This window comes from Xenopus tropicalis, chromosome 3 (genome assembly GCF_000004195.4).
Source record: "Xenopus tropicalis strain Nigerian chromosome 3, UCB_Xtro_10.0, whole genome shotgun sequence".
Lineage (NCBI taxonomy): Eukaryota > Metazoa > Chordata > Amphibia > Anura > Pipidae > Xenopus > Xenopus tropicalis.
Genome location: NC_030679.2, coordinates 94,690,079 through 94,714,164, shown reverse-complemented (window position 1 = coordinate 94,714,164; position 24,086 = coordinate 94,690,079). Strand labels below are relative to the sequence as shown.

The window sequence follows — 24,086 nt, the reverse complement described above, 5'->3', positions numbered from 1 at the left end:
CTATATACAGAGACCCCCCCAGTAAACCATATATTTTTGGAAAGTACACATTCTGATGAATTCAAAAAGGTAGTTATTTTTGTACACCTGGCAAAGCTATGCTAAAAACAGATCAGGAACACTTATACAGGGATAAAAATGCAATTAAACCACAAATTGTGCAAATCATCGAAACAACAAAATAAGTCACACAACAGTGTAGTTAGTGGTCAGAATATCTGATCCAATAGTCACGCTGTCAAAATAGTTTTTATGGAAAATAAACTAAAAATGAGTGGGTAAAAGGCGGAAGAAAAATTACAACAAAGTTTGTGTATACACGTGTGTACATATGTAAAAGTAGTTTGACAGTATGTAAGTGTGTATATAAGTGTATATGATGTGCAAAATGAAAAAAAACAAAGTGTTAAATTGTGTGCTGTATGTAAGTGTGTAAATGCAAAAAATAAAACACGCTTACCTGTCCAGAAGCAGGGATCACATGGCAGTCCATCCTGCTGCAGTCCTGGGGAGTGGGGGGGAAGCGGGGAGCAAGCAGCAGATGCGATGTGGTCGAGTCTGCTGCTTGGGGGGCGACTATCGCGTTGCAGGGCACACATGACAGCCCCCCTGGCTTGTTGCCCAGGGGGCTGTCATTGCTCTGCTTCTGCAGAGAATCTTTATCTGCCAAAAGACTTACATCGTTGGCAGATACAGCCTTTTCCTGCAACTAAGTACGTCGTTGGCAGTTAAAGGGTTAACTCAGACAAGTGTGTTTGTTTTTTTTGTGAGTCGATCGTTAATTCTCCAAATATAAGAAGTGATATTTTTTAACACGTGCCATAAATAACTCATTTTTTGCACCCTTTAGTGAATTGGACTTTGTGAAATTCCTAACCTGTACTCCTTGGGTGACATGCTGACTTAATGCATGCCATACTTTTTTTTTTTTTTTATTCTAAGTCATCTTAGAATTGGTGCATACGAAAAGCAGTAAAATCTAACTTAAATACATGAATGTAAGACTTAAACCAGTGATCGCCCAACCAGTGGCTCGTCGGCAGCCAACCCCTTGGATGTTGCTCTTGGTGCCCCCAAACCAGGTAGTTTATTTTAGAATTCCTGACTTGATGCCAAGTTTTGGTTGAATATAAAAGATTTACTACCAAATAAACCCTCCTGTAAGCTGATGGTATGTGTAGAGGCTCCCTAATAGCCAATCTTAGCCCTTATTGTTTGCTTTCCAAATATTTGACACTGGCTCACGATTAAGAAAGGTTGGGGACCCCTGCTTTAGTCTTGGTTGTGACTGTCACCCCTGGGTGGGTGCTTGGCACACTGGCAGGTGGTGGTTTAGCCTGAATGCCAGTTGTGGTGACATTTCAGGGAGAAATGGCAGATTGCATTAGATACAATTGAAAGACCATTTTGAAAGAAATTAGGATGAGGCTTTTGGTAAAATCTGATCTGCTGTATTAGTTTTTGGAACTTTATCTGATGAAAGACAGTGGTTTGTTTGTTTTTTTTGTTTAATTTGTAAATTTGTTATAAGCAAAGGTTGAACCTCCAAGTGGGATTGAATTAAAGTCCAATAACCACTGATTAAGACTACTGGAATGGCTTGCATGTTTACAGACACAGAAGGGGGCCAAGTCTTTAATGTGGCATTGTATGTATACAGGAGTAATTTGCCTTTTGCAACCTGCAGGACATTCTGAGTGTATAGATGAAGGCTCATACCTACTAAAGTTGCTTTATTATGAACACTGGTACTCAAGCCTTTTCTTTAAAAAGACTGTCTGGAGAAAGCTATTATCCTGCTGCGGCAACCCTGTGTTCATCATTATGGATATGTCACTACTGTTTAGCTGCTGATTGCAGTAATATGGTAGTGTGAGTCATCCTCCAGGTGGGAAGAAAAAGCTTTATTTGTACATGAACCCAAAAGTTGTCATTTTGGGGGGGGGTTTAAACCAAGCACAAGGGCATGTCAAGTCTTTGCATGCTTGTAGAGAAGTTTGTTAAAGCAAGTAACCTTAGTTAAGTAGAAGTTAAGTAGAGTATTAAGAGTAAAGGTGGACACACACGTGACTATTTTTTAGATCTTTTGTGCGACCTTCGGGCACAAAAGATCTAAAATCGCGAGGGCTGAAACGGCAGATAAGGAGGTAGAAACAATAGGATTTCTACCTCCTTCTGCCAATTCAGCCCTGAAGACAGATTTTGCTATGGCGCCTGATCAAAATCTTTAAACCGTCCCGATCGGCGAGTCGACCGATATCGGTAGCATCCTGCGATATCGGTCGACTCACAGACTTGCCATACACGCACTGAATATCATACGAAACAGGGTTATTGGTGCAGGGTAGAAAAGCTTTTTTACTTAAAAAAAAATTTAGTGTTACATTTCCCTTTAAGTGAATTTAATTTAGTCAGTGCCCTTGTGAAATTAAAAGGGAACTAGTATCTGTTTTTCTTGGTCTTGTCTTATGCAAATTTATCTAGACATGGAGGTACTCGTGTATACCGCATAGTATAAATGTACTATGGTTCTGCTACTTTATTTTCCTTTCATTATACCTCTCTAATTTAGCTAACCCCATAGGGTTTAGGTGGTGTCTGTAGCATGTATGCAGCTATATAATTTTCAGCGTTAAGGAAACTACTATTTTATTTTCAGACTGTCTGGAGACTAGTTTAACTGTTTAGATATTACAGGTGGGAATTGCCTCTGAGGTTAATTGGGGCTTGCAGTAAAGGTTTTATTTTTATATATTCATTGAGGTAACACAGGGTTACAGTCGCCTTAAACCCCTCTTCTCCCCCCCTTACTTTTCTTAGAAAGATGATTTAGGGAGAGCCAAGGATTGCTGGGGCTGCCCATCTGAAACCCCAGCCCTTTCTACCTGCAGCAATGCCGATATATTCAGACGAATAAACGCAATGCTAGACAACTCTCTGGATTTCACTGGTGTGTGCACCACCCCAAACACCAAGGGCAAATGTGAACACCTTCAAGGTAAGTCCTAACACTACATCAAACCTCACAGGCAATGCTTCTGCATGACATTTTAGTTAGGGGTACTGCCATAGCATTGTAAACAATATTTGTCTTTCCAATAGACAGTTGCCATAGAGTGCTTGCATTAGCATTTGGGGCAGATCTGGTGCTCCCCTTTGGGCACCCAGAATCACCCCATGTACCACCATTTATTCTCAACATACTTAAAGATTGATTTTGCAGTAGCTGATGTCAGGCCACAGTTTAGATAAGGGGTGGCTTATTTGCCTTGTGTTGCATTTAAAGGTATTCTCTGCCCCCTAGTATGTTTACAGGCCTTGAAAACTTTTGTACATTAATATGGCCACAAGTGATAGGGGCAGCCCTTAAACCTCTGCATGTGCCAAGCTTAAATATAACAGATCTGTTTCTATGATGATCACACCTCAAAACAGCACTCATAGTTCTGATCTTTGGATTAATTCTTACTTGGTGTGTTGTCTCCTTCCCACTGCTTCTGTTGGAATCACATTGGGAAGGGGAGGGGGGTGGGGTGGGCTTTTGTGTGCCATTAATATGGCAATGGACAGGCTCCATGTAGGGTTGCTGCCTGGCCAGCATTTTACTATTGTAGCCAGTAAAACCTGTGGCCGGTATTGCAAATTTACTGGCAGTATAGTTGCTGGTAAATTTTCTTAAAACTCATGAGATGAGCCCCTGACATGCCCTTCATCATTTAACTTCTGGTAGAGTAGTCAGAGTAACCAATGACTTATTTCTGTGCAGGTATTTCCAGGACAGGGCTGCATGCACTTTCACTGAGTATTCCAATCCATTCATTTGACAATCTGGTGAAATGTGGACCTCCTATTGGCATAGTAAAACTGCTCTAAGTACTGATCCGATATTAGGTCCTTGGTCCTGATGTGTGGTTAGCATTCAATTAGGACTGCACTGCTATAAGAAACACATGCACTTAATTTTTTTTTACGCTTACACTGTTCAGTCTACAGACCATGATGTTAGCATGACATGTCTGTGGGCTGCAGTTCTAAAAGTGGCTAAGCTTTACAGGTTCCCTTTATTCCTGGAGTTCTTTCTATTAAGTGACATGTGTCCCACTTTATGGGGCCCAAGAATGTTGCTGACAGTAGCCCTGCAGTTTGGTGTTCCAGATCTTGGGTGTCTAAATCAAAATAAAATCTGCTAATACAGTTTTGGGGTTTTTTGTAAGCCTAGCAGCATGTAAATCGCCAAGTACGTATCTAGCTATCCCAATTTTCCAATAAGCCCTTATGAAACTAATACAAAATCACTGTAGTGTGCAATAGCTTATGGGTAAACCTGCTATCACTCAATGGAATCTTCAACACATTTCAGTAGTTCATGTGTTCAATATAAAGGAAAATACAATTTTTAGATGACTAGTGTTAAAAAGTAGTAAAATTCAGGAGGGACTAAACTAGGCTGCATTTAGTAAACACCCACAAATTCCTGTTAGGCATGCAGTTCTCAATAATAAGCCTACTTCTCCTGAAGGTTATCCCTGTTACTCACTGATAAACAATGCTCTTCTGCCCAGGCCTCTGTCTGTACCCCTAGCAAACAGATTATGCTAGCACAGTTGGAAAGCTCTGCGTTGCTGCTGCTGATTCAGGCTTGGAGCTTGTCCAGAACTCTGCATAGGGGAGCTGGAAGGGGTGGGAAGAGGGATGAAGGCTGGGCTACTCAGTCTCTGCGTTTGTGTGCGCAGAAGGAGCTGCCTCTTCTGACAGCTGCAGTTTTTAACACTTCTTTCTGCTTTTCTTCCCATTGCATCAGTTAGAGCAACTGTTACTGATTTTTCTTTGCTGATCTCTCATTTGCTTAAAACTGCAAACACCGTAGAGGTGTATGGCCATTATTAGGGTGGTCTAGCTACATGGCAGCGGGTGCCCTTCGACCCGCTGTAGATGGAAGTTGTCGGATGCAGAACTTGAAGTGGGGCATATAAAGTGGCTTTGTAACACATCTCTTAAATTTCTGCAGACTACCCAGACTCTGAGGGAGCTGCAGCTAGCAGAATGCTGTTTTCCACTTCACATGAACCTCTTCCTCGCGGCCTTCCAGATACCAATGACTTGTGCCTTGGCCTTCAGTCTCTCAGTCTTACAGGGTGGGACAGACCTTGGAGCACTCAGGACTCAGAAGCTGCCGGACAGACAAGTACTCCAACAGCTGCTCAGTCTGGTAGGTACTAATTGTTGATAGTAAACTTGCAGCACAATTGCTGGCTTTTTAGTTAATGAAAAGTTGAAGTTATTGAAAACATAAGTTTTTAACTGTACGACTTGAAATACAGATCACTAATTGTTATTTAGAGATCTATAATATGTAAGCCATAAAACACATTAACAGCATTTGAGGGAAATTTAAATTCTTCTGTTATATCTTGCTGTACTAAATGCTGTTTTCTGTTCTGATTGTTGTGGATAGTTGTGGTGGCTTATCTTCATATGCCTCCTGTAGAGTTAAAAGAAAATTAATAACATCTTTTGTCCTTACTGGTGTATTGCTCCATGGTACAGCGATTTGCTTTACACCATAATATGTCATCAATGTGGTCATGATAACTTTGTAGTATAGTCACATCTTCCTGGTATATATACTGTTAACCATCAGCGTTATACCTTTTTACAGGGCATTAACTCCTGAATGGCTGTGAATTGTGAGAGTTATAGTTCACAACTGATGTGCTGTCTGTTTTAAATCCTTTCTTAACTGGCATATCATGGAGCTGTAGACTGAGTGCTTATGATTATTCTTTGTCACTTTCATGTACTTATGTAATAGATGCCTGATATGGAAGGACCTCTTGCTGCCAGCTACTGGTTAAATTTGTGATGTCAAAAAGCTCATTCAGTTTGGCTCCTATAAAAGGGGCATAAAAACAATCTAAATTCCAGACTTTTGGCTTTTTTTTTTTTTTTTTTTGACCTACCTAATTCCAGATTGTAATGCAGCCCCTCCCTCATTTATTTCCATTATGAAGTGACTGTTGGTCTGCTTTCCAGAGAATTGCCCAATCCTCTTTGAAAAGTAAAGGCTTCAAGTCCCAGAATCCATCACTTCACAGTGGTACAAGGTGAGGGAGGGGTTGCATTACATGCCTGAGGGTGTGGGGAACTGACCCTAGCATTCATGAAGGCTGTCATGGTTTCCTTTCAATGTGTCATTGTATGGCTGTTTGGGAGAAAAATCTGGAAGTTGAAATGCTCTCTTCCACCAGTCCAACTGAAGGACCTACTGTCTTTTCCTTTTTAGCAACCCCATAAAAATTTGCCCAAGTTGTAGGGTGATTAATCAAAGGGTCTGTTTAGTTATATCTCTGATGTGCAGCCAATTGAACGGATACTATAGTTCAGTAGCAGTAGTGCAGTCCAATTCTAGCTTACATTGGCTGTTGACCACACAAAATAGCTCTTATTGCACAGACCCCACACTGCCACCAACCAGCCCACTAAATAGTGACTGTTTCAGCAACCCCTCTGGCATTTGCCAAAAGTCATTGACAATTCCTAGCTGCAGGCCTGAACTTGCAGTCATCCACACTTTCAATTATTGCTTGCTGGAGCAGTTCAAGATGGCTGTTAGATGACTGCATGTTGAGCGCATCAGATTTGGTTGTTGTGCATGACCTAACTGGATGACATGATTACTAAATTTTGGCCAGCTTTCAAATTTTGCTTTCATTTTATTTGCTGATGCATTCAGTAACATTGCACATTTTCTATAGACATTACAGGAGGTACTTATTCATAATGACTGACTTTTGCATTTGACTCTTAGGTGGCCATGTATGCTCGGGCAGTCACCTAAATTGGTAATACAATGATTCCTGTGGATCAAGGATTATTGGCCCTTCCAAATTCCTTTCTTCTGGGGAAAGGAGTTGAAAAGCTGTCTGTTTGCAGTGTTCCCCATGGGAAAAGTTGGCAGGGGAATAAACTATTTTATGTGCCTCTCAAATTGTTCAAATGCTATACTGATCAGTATTTGTATTGCTTAACTTTTGTCAATATAGAGGGTGTCAATTTGTGTTTTTGTGGGTAACAAATTACAGATTCAAAATGGGTCAAAGGTCTGCAGTTGTGGCTGTGATGTAAAGTTTCTTTAAAGTTGTCAAACTTTGCTTAAAACAGGTAAGTGCAAATTAAATGCCTATATGTTGGGCACCCCAATAGTTTTTTACTTTTGATTTCTCATGGATCAAGTGCTTTTAGGAGGGGGTAAAAGAGCTTCAACTGAGAAAAAATGACTTTCACTGCGGGGTAGGGCTGATTAAAGGAGAACCAAAGCCTAATTAAAGTAGGGGTAGTTTTATGCTTTTGTACCAGACCAAGGCAACCACAGCCCTTTAGCAGGGAAGATCTGTGCCTTCACAAATGCCCAGTAACTCCCTATTTTTTCAGTTGATTCCCTGCACAAGCTCTGTGATGCTTTCAGTTGCTGAGCTTAGGGACCCACTCACAATATACTGCATAAATAGAATATAAATGTAACCGTAAAAGGCTGATTAGTAATTCATTCAGATTCACAGTAAATGGGACCTGAAACCAGGGCAACAGCATCAGAACTAAAATTAACCCTGTAGAATCTGCTTACATGACAGATATATCACTTTCTGCTTGATGATTTGCAACGACCCCTAAGCATAGCTTCTCAACAGCTGCTCAGAGCAGCACTGAGCATGTGTACTGTCCAAGACAGTTCTAACAGAATCCAAGATGGGAAGCTACTGTGACAATTGTAAAGAACTATATCATTACTATTATAGAGATGCTGAAACTTTAAGCCAGTCAATTATACAATATGGCATTTGTAGCCATTTTCACTTTTAGGGTTTAGTGCTCCTTTAAGATATTGTAACCCCCACTAGAACCGCAAGTATGTTTCTCCCCCCCCCCACCCCAAATTTTTACCAAAACTGCCATTTAAACTGGCCTTCATGCTGAGCATCCCAGTCACTGCTTCAGAATCTCCCAAGTGGGACCAAACCCATAGTTGTGGGAACTATTTTCCGATTGTGATGTTAGTCCTTGGTAAGTGAGTCGCAAGCAAGCCACCTGGAGTTCATTGCTAAGGCTAGTGGAAAATGTGGTGTTTTGATTGCCATTGACAGACAGAACAGTGATGGATCACAATTACCAAAAAGTTACTGGCCTTATTCTTCCCATCATTAAGGAACATAATGTATACTGTACAGGCAGTCAGGTGATTTGGTAGCAGGTGGGGCAAACCTCATGTGCCATTACCCCAAGGGACATACTTATTAAAATAGCTAGAATTTGTCAAGTTCCTAGATCTACCAAGATACCATAGAAATAAATGAGAACTGGAAATTCTAATTTAGAAGTTTTAGTGCTTTTTTTATGTAAACTAATGTCCCCTTCAAATTGCAGTAATTATCAAAGCCCAACACTTATTGGGGGTCTGCAGCAAACATTTAATTTATGTGATTGAACTTGAATAAGCCTAACCTATTTGTGATATTTCTTAAATACTGTAAAATTTAGTGATCGTTTTTAAATTACTCATATAATCCATTTAATAACTTGTGCCCCAATCTAAAATAAGAGCATTTTAATACAGGTATGGGACCTGTTTTCCAGAATGCTCCTGGGGGTTTTCTGGGTAAGGGATCTTTCTGTAATTTGGATCTCCATAACTTAGCTTAATAAGGATTATTTGGTTTATTCAGTATTTAGATTTTTAGCAGACTTAATTATCTTAGTTGGGATCAAGTACAAGGTTCTGTTTTTATAATAAAAGACAAAGGGAATCCTATTATATAATTGAAAATTATTTGCTTATAATGGAGTCTATGGGAGATGGCCATTCTGTAATTTTGGGACTTTCTGAATAACAGGTTTCCAGATAAGGGATCCTATACCTTTAGTAGTTTTAAGGGAGTTCTTTACCTTGTAATAACTTGTGTCCCATGGTAGGGCTCTCACATTGGGGTGGCCTGTAGCACAGTTTGATTATACTTTTGATTTGGGTAATAACTATGATTGCATAATGTCCTTATCAATATCAAGCTTTGTATTTAGTGAATAAAGCGCAGACCATTACCTTAATTGGGTATTACACCAGAAGTTTGGTCTCTTTTTCTTTGTTTTTGTGCATAATGACATGTAAAAGTGGCCATACTTGGGCTGATAGGCAAGATGTCTGTCAGGAAGACCAATTCAGCAGCTTAATATTGGCTAGATCTCTGAGCAGGTATCATTTTTTTTCCTGTGCATAGGCCCACAGTCTGGCCAGACTGACCCCCCCCCATATACACCATATTAATTAATTAGCCCAGTTGTGCCCAGCCATGTTTTAATTTGAGAGAAATAAATTTGTTAATCTGTTCATGGATTTAAAAGTTTGGTCTGTCTTCAGGATAGTGTTATAGAAGTTTTCTGCATATACTTTCAGTTTAAAAATACAGCAGGCATAATGGCCCAGTCCTGGCTCTCATCCCTGCAGAGGCTGTTGCGGTGCAGTGATTCAGCAGAAAGGCCCTCGGCAGATCAGTGGGTGCACCTGATGCCAAGTTGGTCCTAAAATAGATCCTGCAGGGGAATTAGAACTGCAGCACTAGGCTCAGATCCGGCTTTCATATTTGAAATTGTCAGATCTCTAAAGAATCTGCACCCTTTGGCTCTAAAAAGCAGTTAAAAAGTGATGTCTATATGGTAGCATAAGGGTTAAGGAATGTAATATGGCTTAAGAGCAGCATTTCTAATTCATATGTAGGCATGCTTAAGTCTGAGGCTTTCTATATAATATGCAACAATTTCAGTGCTGTACTTTCTCCTTTGCTGTTCATTACCATTGTGTAGAAAGCTGAAATATGTTTGCACTGTTAATAAGCTGCAATCATCTAAAATTGATAAAATTAAAATCTGCCATTCTCTTCAGTCTTTAGTATGCTGAACAGCCCCATGGGGAAGCCAAGCCCCCTGGGCTTTCTGCCATTGGATCCAATTGGTTCGGACCTAGTGGAGAAGTATCCCACTCCTTTGCTTCGTGGCTCTCGATTGGACAGTCGCTCCATTTTGGATTCTCGCTCCAGCAGCCCTTCAGACTCTGACACTAGTGGATTCAGCTCTGGATCAGACCACCTTTCAGACCTAATTGTGAGGAAACAAATGTGCCATTTTGCATTGATGTGTGCTGTACACTGAACACAATACTGAGTGGGAATTTAAGGCAACAAACTAGTTGAAAAGTTGGCAAGTTTGCCCAGGTGTAGTTTCCCATAGCAACCAAGCAGATGTTTCCTTTCAAACAGACCTGTACATACTACCTGCTGATTGGCTGCTACAAACTTTTTATAGCTTTACAATTTAGCTGCTTGCAAGGCATAAATTGGTTCATCCTAAATGGGTAGTACTAATCAAAAACATTGGCCCTGCGCCACAGAGGGTGGATTCTCAGCCTGTGAGGGAAATGCAGATTTCAGCACAAAACTGCATACTTGAGCAGATTGCTCTAAAATCCACTCCACATGCCTGCACCCGGGCCAATGCAATGGCTCTGGCCTGGCAGTGCTCTTAAAATATTGGGTTATGACGCTTGCAAAATCATTAAAGGCGGTATGTTTAGATGGTAAGTAAACAATCCTGTCTTGACCAACCTTTTCTGCATAACAGACCTTAGAAACTTTTATTGACTTGATATTATTTTTGGTTTTTCAGTAGTAACAAAGTACTGCAGGCCAAAATTGCATTGTATTTTTTTTCAGGCTTTAAAATTAGTTCTTAAAGGGGACCCATCACCCTAAAAGATTCCAAATCCTTTTCTATCATGTTAGTTGAGCAAAATAAACTTTACTTACACTATATAAACTATTTAATTTTTTTCCTTTCAGTCATTTACAGTCAGAGCCAGCAGAGGCTGGTGCCATTTTGGGTACACTGTTAAGGGGAGCTTTGTATCACCCCAAAATCTTATTTATTCACTATCTGGTTGATATCTAGGAAGTGCTGAATAGAAAGTTAAAGTAACTGCAATTAAAAATCTTGAGCTGGCAATCATTGCGTGCCTGTGGCATAGAGGCGGGTAAGGCAATGTATGATTGACTGCTCAGATTTTTAAATACATTTATAACTGGTATGGATGATTTCATTAAAACGATAACTAGGGTTTCATTTTTAAAGGCTTTTTTTTTTTTGTTATACGGCTTTTTATACATGGGTGACTGTTCCCCTTTAAAGGATATTTTTTCCATGCCCACTTTTATACTGCATAATACCTTACTGGCAGTACTTGGCTACCCAGATTACTAGTGTTCTATACAGGATATTTTATGCCTTTGACAAACTAATTGTTCTTTGTCTCAATCATTAAGATGAATATGCCCCCTGAGTTGATGCCCAACATGAGTTGAGGGAACAGCTTGTGCTGAACATTTTGGTCATTTTAATCATGGTAAAAATGATAGCTTTAATTTCCCTAGCTTAAACATAAAACCATCATTTAAGATGCTGATTACTCTTTAGACTGATTCGGCAGCTTGTATGCCCATGTATGGGGCCCACCGTTGGGCCTCCCTTGTTCACATGTTTGGGCAAGTTTGATTTTCCCATTGGATCAGGGACTGCATTGGCTCATTGTTTTGGTCCAATGGGCCCTAAGGCCAAGCCAAAAGTTCTAGCCTGCATGTTACTCTTTCAGCAATGTTTTAACAATGTGTCTGGTTTCTCTTCTGGTGCTATTAACTGAAGATTGCCCATTTTAGTAGCCAGACTTCTTGCAATAGTATACGTACATTTACCAAATTGTTCGTTTACAAAGGTACTAATTTTTTACACCTATTTCCCTTCTGTGGACATGGCCTTTTCTAACTTTCACTGTTTGTACCTTCTCTCCTTTTTTTTTTTTTTTTTTAAGTCAAGTCTTCGTATCTCTCCTCCACTGCCATTCCTCCCACTGGGAGGTGGAGTGTCAAGGGACCCTTTAAAACTTGGGGTTGGCTCAAGGCTAGACCAGGACCATGCAGCCTTAGCAGCAGCAACTGCCTCTCCACTTGGGATATCAAAGAGATGGCCTGGCACTTCAGTCTGGCCTTCTTGGGATCTTCTGGATTCTGCAGAGGACCCATTTAGCATTGAGAGGGAGGCACGCCTACACAGACAGGCTGCAGGTAGTTATCAGTCAGTAATGTGTGGGTTCCCCCCCCCACCTGTGAGCAAGGTCTGTCATTTAGAATAACCTGTTCTTTTAAATCTTGTTGCTAACTAAATGTCACCCAGTCACAATTAAGTTTTTTTTTTTTTAAGTGTAATTTCAAACAGCTTTGCGATATAAATCTAACTGCAGCCTTTCGTGGTTTAATATATGGTTTAGAACAGTTATCTAAGCTTAAACCCCCCCCCCCCCCCCCCCCCCCCCCCGTTCTTATGCTGATCCAACTCTGACTACTTTGAGATTAAAAAAATGAGTCAACTATACTCAGCTTGCATCTTCTAAGTCCCACAATTCCCTGCACCTGTTATGTCAATAAGGAAAGTATCTTTAGTGCAATGCATTATGGGTTATGTAGTTCCTGCTTGCTGTCTGTAAGCAGTGGAGAAGTTGTTACAACAATGTTTTAAATCATTTGAAGGGGAAGACCTGTTGCAGCTGGGTTCCAGCATATAAATTGTTTTGTACTTTTTGAACAGATTGAACATTGGTAGGTATTAGAAGATTGTGTGTGTGTGTGTGTGTGGCTTCTGAACCAATATTTGTTAGTCAAGTCCATTGGCCACACAAACTCTTTCCTTGCACATTGCATTAAATATCTCCTATCTCTCAAGCAGTTGGCTTTATAGGGAGATCCATTCAAAATACACTGCTCAAAAAAATAAAGGGAACACTTAAACACCGTGTAACCCCAAGTCAATCACACCTGTGAAATCAAACTGTCCACTTTCCTTTCCTTTTCCTTTAAATAGACTTCATATTGCTCAGAACATAGCATGTTGTATTACTTCGACCTGCAATAACTTTTAATATGCTCCTGTCTCCAGCTGTGAATGAAGCAACCTGCACCTGGAGTGGGCAGCTACCCCCTAGAAACTACAAAAATCCTGTGTATTCCTGCAAAGTCTTTCTTGGTGGTGTCCCCTGGGACATAACAGAAAGTAAGTCTAGCATGTTCAGTTGAAATAATTGGTACAAAATCTGAATAGAACTTTTCCCAGTTGTAAAAAAATGCATATTGGCTTAATACATCCTTTTAATCAGTAGTTTTTCCCTAGAATTGGCTTTCTGTGTAGCAGCTGTCCAGTTTAGAATTTTAGCTATGTGCTTTACAGGGTCCAACATTAGCATCTAGGAAGTGGTTTTTAAGACTGGAAGATGAACTGAAGATGGCCTGCTGGGGTCAGTGCCCCCACAAAAGTAGACAACCCTTTTAAGGATGATGGCACGCAGAGGAATATTTCACCCACAGTTAAATGTGGCCTGCTGCTTGCATGCAACAAATCTCCCCTGAATGCATTCTCATTGACAGCAAAAAAATGATTTGCTGGTGAGGAAACATACGTGGCACTCTTGCTTTCCACAAGAAAACTTCTGGCGTCTTCGGAAAACAAAGTGCAATGTCCACCTGCAATTCACTTTATCACCATGGGAAAGCATTCAGGGGAGACTTGTCATCTGTGGCACCCCAGATTTAATTGCCAGTGACAAATGTGGGTGCCATCACCCTAAAACTTAACAAAGGTAAACCACCCCTTTAACACTGGCACTCTTAAGTATGTTAATATCCAATGCTAAGCAACTTTTCAGTTGGTCTTCATTATTTGTTATAGTTTTTGAATTTGCCTTCTAATACCTTGTAACTTTTAAATGGGGGTCACTGACCCCAGCAGCAAAAAAAACTATTGCTCTGTGAGGCTACAGGTTTATAGTTACTTTATAAGGTTTTTTCTGTTCAGTCCCTCTCCTATTCATATTCCGGTCTCCTTCAAACCACTACCAATTTGGCACATAGCAACCAGATAGCTTCTGAAATAACAGGAGAACAGAAGAAACTGTCTTTAGGCTTTGTGTGTCAGCTAATCAGTGCCTGATCTACAGGTCTCATCCTATGCATCTTACGGGGATCAGACAACACATGTATGTGGTGTATGCCCTGGCTACATACTTGGGCTGCTTTTTTATAGGTCTTGTTATGTAATAGATGTTAAATTGCTCGGTTAACTTTTTTATTAATATAGTGACCCCCATATATATATAATTTATATAATTTTTTTTTCATTCTGCTTAAAGTGATGTGTAAATTTTTTATGTAGCACAAGACTTTATTGCATTGAAATGCTAGAAGTATGCAGATCCATTGGGTACCTTGTGGTCCTGCAACTGGCATAGAGATGAAACTTCTACTTTATCCATGTCCATCCTTAATATTAGGGATTGATATACATCAGTCTAAAGGCTATTTTCCTTGTTCTTTATAGCTGGACTTATCAACACGTTCCGTGTATTTGGAGCACTTAGTGTTGAGTGGCCTGGTAAGGATGGCAAGCATCCCCGCTGCCCTCCCAAAGGTAATATGCCCAAAGGTAATGCAAATGTGGTAGGAATTTTATTTATGAGCACTTCGGGCGATACACTGGTGTGATACTCCTCTTCATGATGGGGACACTCTTCTGGTGATAAGGTGATGGGACACTTTGGGACACCTTCCTAGCTGAATGTCTTCAGTTACTATTTTGCAATGGGGCATTTTTTTCATAAGCCTTGATTAGTATACAGATAAGCAAGGTTTTTCCGCAATACATGTTTTATTTCCCAGCTAATTAGTCTACCTAAAATGTTTCGGAAGCTGACTGGCTTCATTCGAGATGGGAGAAGCATTTAGACAAAGGTACATCAATAAGAAAACCCCTTTAATTGATCTTAATAGAATAAGGGCTATCACAGTTGTAAACTGAAAAGGATCTTGTGAGGCAGATGCCTTAATTGTCCCTGTGTTAAAATGGTTCATAAGATAATTAAATACACATGGAGCTTCTATATACCCCAGAATTTTAAAGAACCAATAAGTACTGTAATTTAGGAGTCGGCTGTAATAGGTAACTTATTCCCCTTGGATGTTATTAAAGACTTCACCTAGAATTATACTTACAAAATGCTCTGTAGTAGCAGGGCAATTGGGTGACAGGCAGCCTGCTTTCCTGAAGTGGAAGTTTGCTTTATTGTGGAGTTGCTCTAGCACTTAAATTTTAAACCACTTCTCTTTGAGCCCACATCTGGCTTTTCTGGGCTGCAAAATGGATGTCAAATTTGCCTTTTTTTCAGGCCTGTTCAAACAAATTCTCTTCACACTCTAGGTTATGTCTATCTGGTATTTGAATCGGAGAAGTCTGTTCGTGCTTTGCTTCAAGCGTGCACCCAGGACCTACTAAGCCAAGATGGGCTTAGTGAACACTACTTCAAAATGTCCAGTCGCAGGATGCGCTGCAAGGAGGTATTATGTGGTCTGGCTATTTTTCTTTAGACTGAAATTGGTAACTCTAGGAAGGCTCCACTGCACCACTACAGCACTACACAGGGGAATGTTTGACAGTAAATGGTTTACAAGAAACAAGCACCCACAGTGGGACTCCTCCATCTGCTACTCTGCTGTACATTTTTAATTCAAAGGGCAGTTATTAGGGAAATAGAAAGAGTGCTCAAATAAACTTTCTAGGTTTACAAGTTCCCGGTTTTATCATGCCCACCATTTTCTCCTTTGAATGTGAACGCTTTAATTGGGGGTTTAGGCACAATGCGCTGGCAGTCTGGATGTTCTTGCAAATGTCAATGGTAGGGCTGGGCGATATACCGTTTAAATGGGGGGGGGGGGGAGGCGGTCAGCCCTATGCCCTATTGGGTGAGCCTGCACTTGGAGTCACTGAGTCGTCCCAAGTGCAGACACAAGTGGATTTTGGCTGTAAAAATGCATACTCGCACATTTTGGTGCCAGTATCTGCTGTCTCTGCACCCAGGGCTGTCCAAAAGCTGATTGGAGCCTAGGGAATGATTCTGTCAGAACTTATCCACAGGCCAAGGATAGTTTGTACGGCTGCATCCTCGCTGCTAGCTGATTTAGGGGAAGGCAAAACAAATTCTCTGAAGCCTCTTGAATATTCCTCAGTGGGATAAAACATCCTGATGCCCAAGAGAATTCAGACCAGTCCCTAGTTCAACTTAGCAGTTTCAGTGACTTTTTGTATTTTCACACTGTCTAAAGCTGTCCAACCCCTTAAAAATATTGTATGTGCTAGTACAATAACTAGGTGAGAGATGGCCACAACACTATAGTCCTCAGTGTTAGAATGCAGATTTTTTTTTTTTTTTTTTTAAAGGGGACTGGTCACCCTAAGAAATAATTACAAATAGTTTTCTATTGTTTGTCAAGCAAAATAAACTTTAATTCCACTATATAAATTATTTTAAACTTGTTTCATTCAGCCTTGGAATTCACAATTGCAGATAACAGGCAGGCTCCATTTTGTGGACACTGTTATTAAGGCAATCTGTGCATCCTGCTAAAATCTTGTTTCTGTGCCATTATGGGGGGGACCTGATACCAATATCCATGCACTGGTTACAAAATTCGATGGTGAAGAGGGAGAGGGAATGTAAGGAGTGCAGTGACATCTAAGGAGTTTTGAGTTGAAAGTGAAACTGTCTGCCCCACCCCTATGCCTAAGGCATAGAGGCGGGTCAGGCAATATGATTGACAGCTGGGAATTTTAAATGCCTATATAATGTGTATAGATGTGTTAATAAAAAAATGACTTTGGGTTACCTGTTTAATTTGAAAAGGGCTTTTATTATACAGCTTTTTATGTCTGGGTGACAGGTCCACTTTAAGGGTATTTGGTTGTAAGTGATTTAGCTGCCCCAGTTTGTCCAGATCCTCCTCTCTCCCCCCCCCCCCCCGCATGGAAGCCACACCCTATTTGAAACTGGTCTCCAGTGTGCAATAAATTATTGCTTTGAAAGCCTGTACCAGATATTAATTTAATCAGCTGGACCACTATTTCCTGAGAACTTGATTTTAATTTTTTTAGACACAGGAATTCCTTGTTCTTCCTAAAATATTATATACGTAACCTCTATTATACACCCTATTTGAGAGCTGCTTGTATTTGTTATCTATGCCCCAGAAATAACTCCTGTGCTCACATCTCGCTGTGCCAGTCGTGCTTCTGTAGCTGTCTGGGTCCAAGCGAATATCTCAAGCCAATGAAGGGGTAACTAATAGACACAGCATCCCCCAACTGAGAGACTGCATGGACTAACGGCTTATGATCCACAAAACTGTTTAAGAAAACAAACGTTCAATCTATCTAGTAAATTTCTTATGGTGGTACTTGTTTTTTTGTTTTTACCTCTTTACTTAGGTGCAAGTTATTCCTTGGGTGCTTGCAGACAGCAACTTTGTGCGTAGCCCGTCACAGCGGCTGGATCCCAGTAAGACTGTATTTGTGGGGGCTCTACATGGCATGCTAAATGCTGAAGCACTGGCCTCTATTATGAATGATCTATTTGGTGGAGTAGTCTATGCTGGCATCGATACTGATAAGCACAAGTATCCAATTGGTGCGTTAACATCTGCAGCTTGCACCAAATAATAAACAACCCCAAAATTGTTGTCTTCTGCAGTCCTAGTGCTTTTAAGTTATTTTTCTTGATTAGGTTAAGCGGAACACTTATGGCAAGGGCACGTAGGGTGGATTGTCAGCCTGTGGATAACCTGCCCCTATACTTTAAAAATGAGAAATCTTTTGCACACAGTGCATTTCTCCCTGAAACTGCTAAAGTCTGCAGTTTTAGGCAGAAATATGCTGCATGTGCCTGCACCCAGGCACGGGCATATCTAGAGGATTTTTAGAGCGGTGTGGCTGATTTTTGGCAAGCATTTTTCTACTTGCAGAGAATCTGCCCTGTGTGGAATAGCCCTTAATCATTTGAATCCTGAACACTTGAACAGAATTCTGTAATAGCACATCCACCTTAGAGACCATAAGGGATACTGGCACATACACCTCTTGTATGGTGGGTTTTTGTTTATTTTAAGCAATGGTGGATATCTGAATGTTTGCTGTATGTGTAAGGAGTGATGAGGGATAAATCTTCCAAGCAGATATGTTTCCATTTTTCAGGACATCACGTTAGGGCACATGCACAAGGTTTTAAGGGGACTTTCACACCTTCAGAATTGTCTAAACTTGAAGAGCCTGTGTGAAGCTAGAGACCAGGATCAGTGCTGCTAAACCTCTCCTGTCTTCCGAAGGGATCACCAACACCAAACTTGCTTTCTACCCAAGCATATGCTTCATTTGCATATTGATAGGATTGGCTGAATCTTGCCAGCCAGTTGTCAGTGAAATGCAAATGAAGCAGGAGAGAAGGCATGCACACTTCCTCTTTGGGCAGAATGCAAGCTTGGTGTTGGCGATCCCTTTGGATGACAGAGGAGAGGTTTAGGGCAAGACCCCATGGAGAAACTTGCTCGCCAGCAATAGATTGAGCAGTTACTCGCCCACGATAGCAGCAAAGGGCAACTGGTGGAAAGCCCTTCGCATCGCTTTAGTTTCTGAAATCTGTTTCCCCCTGCAGGCAACTTCATAAACCGAAGTGATGCAAAAGGCTTTCTAGCAGGGACTTCTTTTGCCAGTGGGAACCACTTTTTGGAGTGGTTACTTTGCCACGATAGGAGATATCGCGGGAGAGTAAGTTGCTCTGTGGGGTCTTGCCCTTTAGTGGTGGTCCTGATCTGTAGCTTCAAAACATTTGAAAAAGGGGGATTAGAAAAATTTTCTCACGGGCTGTTCAAATTCAGACTATTGTCTGAATGTGGATATCCCCTTTTTAAAGGTTGTTGGTATCCTTTTAAATGTGCTATTTACCTTTAGTACCTCTTAGTATCATTTGTACTTTTTTCTGTTGCTTGCACAGCAGAGTTAAATGGTGTACAGCAGAATATATATATATATATATATATATATATATATATTATTTATTTTCTGTTCTTATGCTTTTAAAATGAAAACTTAACAATGATGCCCCATTTTAACGGAAAAAAATGTTCATGCTTTTGTGTAGGGTCAGGTCGGGTGACCTTCAATAACCAGCGCAGTTATCTTAAAGCTGTCAGTGCTGCATTTGTCGAAATCAAAACTGCCAAGTTTACAAAAAAGGTAGGTTGAATTAGTGCATTCCTTTATCCTTTTGTATCTGGTTCATAGCGCATCTGTTACCAGTAAATCTACAGTCCAATGAAGGGCTCAAATTCTAGTGCATATCATTTATTGGATAATGTGTGCAACATGGTTTTTCACCCATTCAGTCTTTCCTTCAGTGCTGTGAGCCACAATAGATCTCTATGGTGGGCAACTAGCTGCTCCAAAATGCCCTTTTACCGGCACAAGTAGAGGTCACTAGTGGAAAGGCCGTTGCATTGCTTTGGTAATCCAAAGTCGTGTAAAGTTTCCTCCTGCAGGCAACTTTGCATGACTTTGGGGAAAGTAAAGAAATGCAAAAGGCTTTTCAGAGCTGTTAATTGCATATTATAGCAGAGATCTCACTGGTGACTGAACTGCTCCATGGGTCCTTAGCCTTAGGTAGTGGACCTCCATTCTGCAGTTTTCTGACTCCAGAGGTCAAAAAGCATACAATACACCTGCACTCCTAATAGCCAATAACTATTGTCATACAGGTATGGGATCCCTTATCCGGAAACCAGTTATCCAGAAAGCTCCAAATTACAGAAAGCCTGTCTCCCATAGACTTCATTTTAATCTTTAAATTTCCTTTTTCTCTGTAGTAATAAAGCAGTACCTTGTAATTGATCCCAACTATAAGATCTAAATCCTTATTGGATGCAAAACAATCCTATTGGGGTTTAAAGTTTTATTGATATTTTTTTTAGTAGACCTAAGGTATGGAGATCCAAATTACAGAGACCCCTTATCCAGAATACCCTTGGTCCTGAGCATTCTGGATAACTGGTCCTATACCTGTATATGGAGATCTTGCTACCTAAGGCACATGGGACAATATGGCAGGAGCTGTGGACCTACTTTTTGTTATATTCATCAGTGTTCTTTAATGAGGAGTAACTGCTGGGTTTCCATTTCCTTGAAATCTTCACATGTAGTAAGTTTCCTCTTCCTGTTTAACTTTGGGTACATAAACAGATTTAAAATTTATTATATATTTTTACTGGATTTTTTTCAGGTTCAAATTGACCCATATTTGGAAGACTCTGTTTGCCAGGTGTGCAATGCTCAGCCTGGGCCATTCTTCTGCAGAGACCAGGTAACACCGCTTTGTATGGTTTTAAATTAAAGGGATTCTGTCGTGATTTTTATTTCTAAACTACTGTTTGCATAGAAAATAATTCACTACCATTCTTATTTAAAGAACAGAAATCTGGGTCTTCACTATCCAAGTCTAATTGGTGAATGTCAGTGTTCATGTGTCCACCATCAGAACAGTGGTGTGATTAAAACAAAAAACAAGGAACCTTATTACATCTGGGAAACATGGTGGGGCAGTATCAGTTTGGGCCTGCTTTGCTGCCTCTGGACAGGGATGGCTTAACTGAACTATACAGTCTGAATTCTGCAGGAATATATAAAGCTCAAGAGTGGGTTATGCACAAAAGCCACTCTAAACTTGTGAATGCTTTGACTTGGCTTTTACAAAATATTAACCCTTTAATCTATAGAAATGTAAGGAAGGCCATCAATATCCCTGAGTTGAAGCTGTTCTGGAGGAACGGGCTAAAATTCCCCAACTGATTAACAGTTACAGGAAACATTTACTTGATTGCTGACCAGGAAGGAGGCATGCCAGCTGAAAAAAGTATTGCATACTTTTGCCTCTTGTGCAAATATATATATATTTTTTTTTGGTATCATTTTCCCCATGGAAAGAGCATTGTTTAAATGACTTCATTATCTAATGTTAGGACATGTGAAAAATCACATTTTAGGTCATTATGGTTTGCAAACTGTCTAGCACCATTGTAGAGGTCTGTGTGAAGTCAATTTACATGTTAACCTCCCCTTTAATTGCTATGTTGATTTAGCTTTAATTTTGACTATACTGCTGAGGAGCACTTCATTTGCATGAAAGCTTAAAACTCAGTGCTACCGTATGAAGCAGTGACAGGCAAAGGCATTTCATTCAATGGCAAGTGCCAGTTTATGACAATGTTATTTGTGATAGAAGACAAGATGCCCAGGCTCTTGAACTGGCTACAAAATTGGATGGTTTGGGAGGGAGTATGAGAAGCGCAGTGACATCTAGGAAGTGCTAAATGGAAGCTAGTTATTGTTTGCCCCACCTCTATGCCTAAGGCATAGTGATCTGACAGGCAATAAATGATTGACAGCTGGGATTTTTTAATGGGTTTGGATGTGGTAGTAAAAAGGAATTTGAAAGACCTTGTATAGCTTATGTCTGGGTGACCGGTTTAAGATTCCCTTTGGGTATCTGGTACAAGTGGATTTGTCAAAGCTAAGCAAATGTCTTCCACTCCACTGCTTATGCTATTCATTCAAGTCAAAACTGTTGGAATTCTAAATCTTTTATATCTCTGCAGGTTTGCTTTAAGTATTTCTGCCGCTCTTGCTGGCATTGGCAGCACTCTATGGAAATCCTGCGCCACCACCGCCCTCTTATGCGCAATCAGAAGAGTCGTGACTCAAGCTAAAGACGTCGGCCCTTGGAGCAACATTGACCTGAAGATCTGACATAGCTGGATATGTTGAGCTAAAATGAGTGTTCAGAATTTCCTCCCTCCAGCACTGGAAGCACTTGTGTTTTTTTGTTTTTTTTCCAGAGATAGATCAGAAATCAGTGGATTGTGAGGGGTAATGTCACTTTTTTGCACTTGCTGTACCTTGTGGTAGTTTTCTCACTAGTGCACACTGAAATTTGCCAGGTTTTTTTTTTTTCTTTCTTTTAAAAAAAGAGGGGATATTTCTTCTCAGGACTTGCAGTTCCCAGACTGGGCCTACATAACCGTTGCTGAAAGTAAGCAATGTTCAGGGCCTCGTTTTCTTAAGGTTTATGGCTAGTGATGCCTCTGCTTTTGGTTAACTTTTTTTTTTTTATTACAAGCGCTTCTTTTACATTCCTTGCAATACTGCTGGTGATGATGCAAATTACATTAATCCTCCCATGTTTTGCTGTTGCCATACAGTGCCTTCCAATTTATTTGATGTCCCATCTGAACTACATAAACTAGTTGTTCAGCTGACATTTTTACTGTAACAACAATAGCAGAATTTGCTCTTTAAACAAATCATATTTCATATTTTTACCCCAGTGGGATTTTTACCAGTTCCTTTTTACACTCTTAAAGACGTTTTTTAAGTCCATTATATTTTTTTTTTTTTTTCTTTTCCTGGCAGCTTTTAACATTACTGCAATTTTTTTTTTCTGTTTCTGGGAGCTGCTGGTTAAGAAAATAAATCTACATAAAATCTTTGTACAACAGAGTTTATAACCAAAAGGACAGACTTAAAGCCTTGACTGAAGCAGATAATGAGAGAGTGTGTATATAGTTTTAAGGAAGTTTGTTGCACTTTTTTTAATTTGCACTTAAGGGGATGGTAGTTTTTAATCACTTTCTGTTTGTATTTGGCTGGACAAAAAGGGCTGTGATATGTCTTGAGAATGGGGTAGAGGCAAGAGATGGCGTGACACCTTTCTCCTGGAGGGAATAAGTGCCCATGCTCTGTTTTACTGTCGGTTTTTTGAAAATAACTGACTTATGCAAACTGTTGCAGGCCTTTAAGATTGTGTCCTTAATTTTTATTTCTACCCCCCCCTTAAAATTGTAAGCTCTGTGCCAAAGACTCCATTTTTCTGTATATCCCCCCTTATCCAGTACATGCTGAGCTAAATCTACTTCCTAGCTGCCCTAAGCAGGGTATATCTGTGAAGCTGTGTGTAAAGTCTCTACCTCATTGTAGTTATGCAAGCAGAAGATGCACTTAATCTACGGATGTGGTGTAGTTTTGTTTGTTTGTTTTTTTGTTTGTTTTTGGCACAAAATAAACACGTTGAAGCAGTATGTGGTATGTCTTCTCTATACTTTAGGGTAGGGGGCAAGTTGTGCATATATTTCTGCATTTGAATACTTTTACAGTGTATCTAAGTCCTTACTACACAAATAAATATAAACCTATTTCTGGAAAGTAAAGAATTATGGCACTTGGGGGTGTGGCCTGCATGAGGATCAAGAAGGACGCACAGATCTTGAGCTCCGTGTGGGGGTTCTAAAATCCTGCTGCAATAACAGTGCCCCAAAGAGACTACTGACCTTAGAGAAGTCTCCCTGAAGCGCAGTGAGCCATGCGGATGGGCCGAAATAAAGCTGCCACAAAATGCAAACCCGCTCTGCCACAATGCCTTCTCTGCAGCATTCACAGTAGAATGGGCACATAGAATTCCTGGCAGACCACCTCCTCTGGGTGCCCCAGCAAGACCACTGATTGCACAACTACTTAACTACTGAGACAGGGATGCAGCGCTGGCTGAAGCAAGGAAAGCGGGAGATATTGCCTTCAAAACCCAAAAAGTTTTGATGTACCCTGACTTCTCAACCGAAGTAAAAATGCGAGCAAAATTTACAGAAGCCAAACTTCAGCAAATTACAGACAACAGGAAAGCTCATTTCTTCAACACACCGCCTGGCTGGAAACACACCCGCGCAACTCCCCTGATCGAGACATACACTAACCAGGCAACACTCTAAGTACAGGTAAGCCAGGTTAAACTACCGGACAGGTAACAAACCCAAAGACACAACTATCTGAAGGCCACCCTACATGCCTTAACAGTTCTAACTTTGATAAACACACCACAGGGTTGGCATCTGTCAGTGGGATCACCAATACACCACGTTAAGGATGTATATGACCTATGTACCAACTCCCAGACTCTGAGCTCAGTATAAACCCACATCAAGTCCATCTACAGGATGTTTGCCAGAATTAACCCTCAAACACCCTAAAGTTCTATTGTTCAGGAAGTAAACTCACTCATGGTTTTCATAATGGAGTGGGTAGGG

At 40.5% G+C, this 24,086-nt stretch overlaps 1 protein-coding gene across 2 annotated transcripts in view; it reads left to right on the top strand.

Moving 5' to 3' along the window:
- Positions 1 to 23,087, top strand: part of cpeb1 (cytoplasmic polyadenylation element binding protein 1) — a 36,088-nt gene extending 13,001 nt beyond the window's left edge. The window contains exons 2-12 of one of the 2 annotated variants that reach the window (XM_012966662.2): positions 2,821 to 2,998; positions 5,009 to 5,209; positions 9,932 to 10,149; positions 11,906 to 12,158; positions 13,027 to 13,140; positions 14,461 to 14,550; positions 15,337 to 15,473; positions 17,398 to 17,596; positions 19,103 to 19,197; positions 20,237 to 20,317; positions 21,609 to 23,087. In XM_012966662.2, the coding sequence (XP_012822116.1) occupies positions 2,821 to 2,998; positions 5,009 to 5,209; positions 9,932 to 10,149; positions 11,906 to 12,158; positions 13,027 to 13,140; positions 14,461 to 14,550; positions 15,337 to 15,473; positions 17,398 to 17,596; positions 19,103 to 19,197; positions 20,237 to 20,317; positions 21,609 to 21,719 (1,677 nt within the window). In that variant the 3' untranslated portion in view covers positions 21,720 to 23,087. 2 annotated transcript variants of the gene reach the window in all.
- Positions 23,088 to 24,086: the final 999 nt, after the last annotated feature.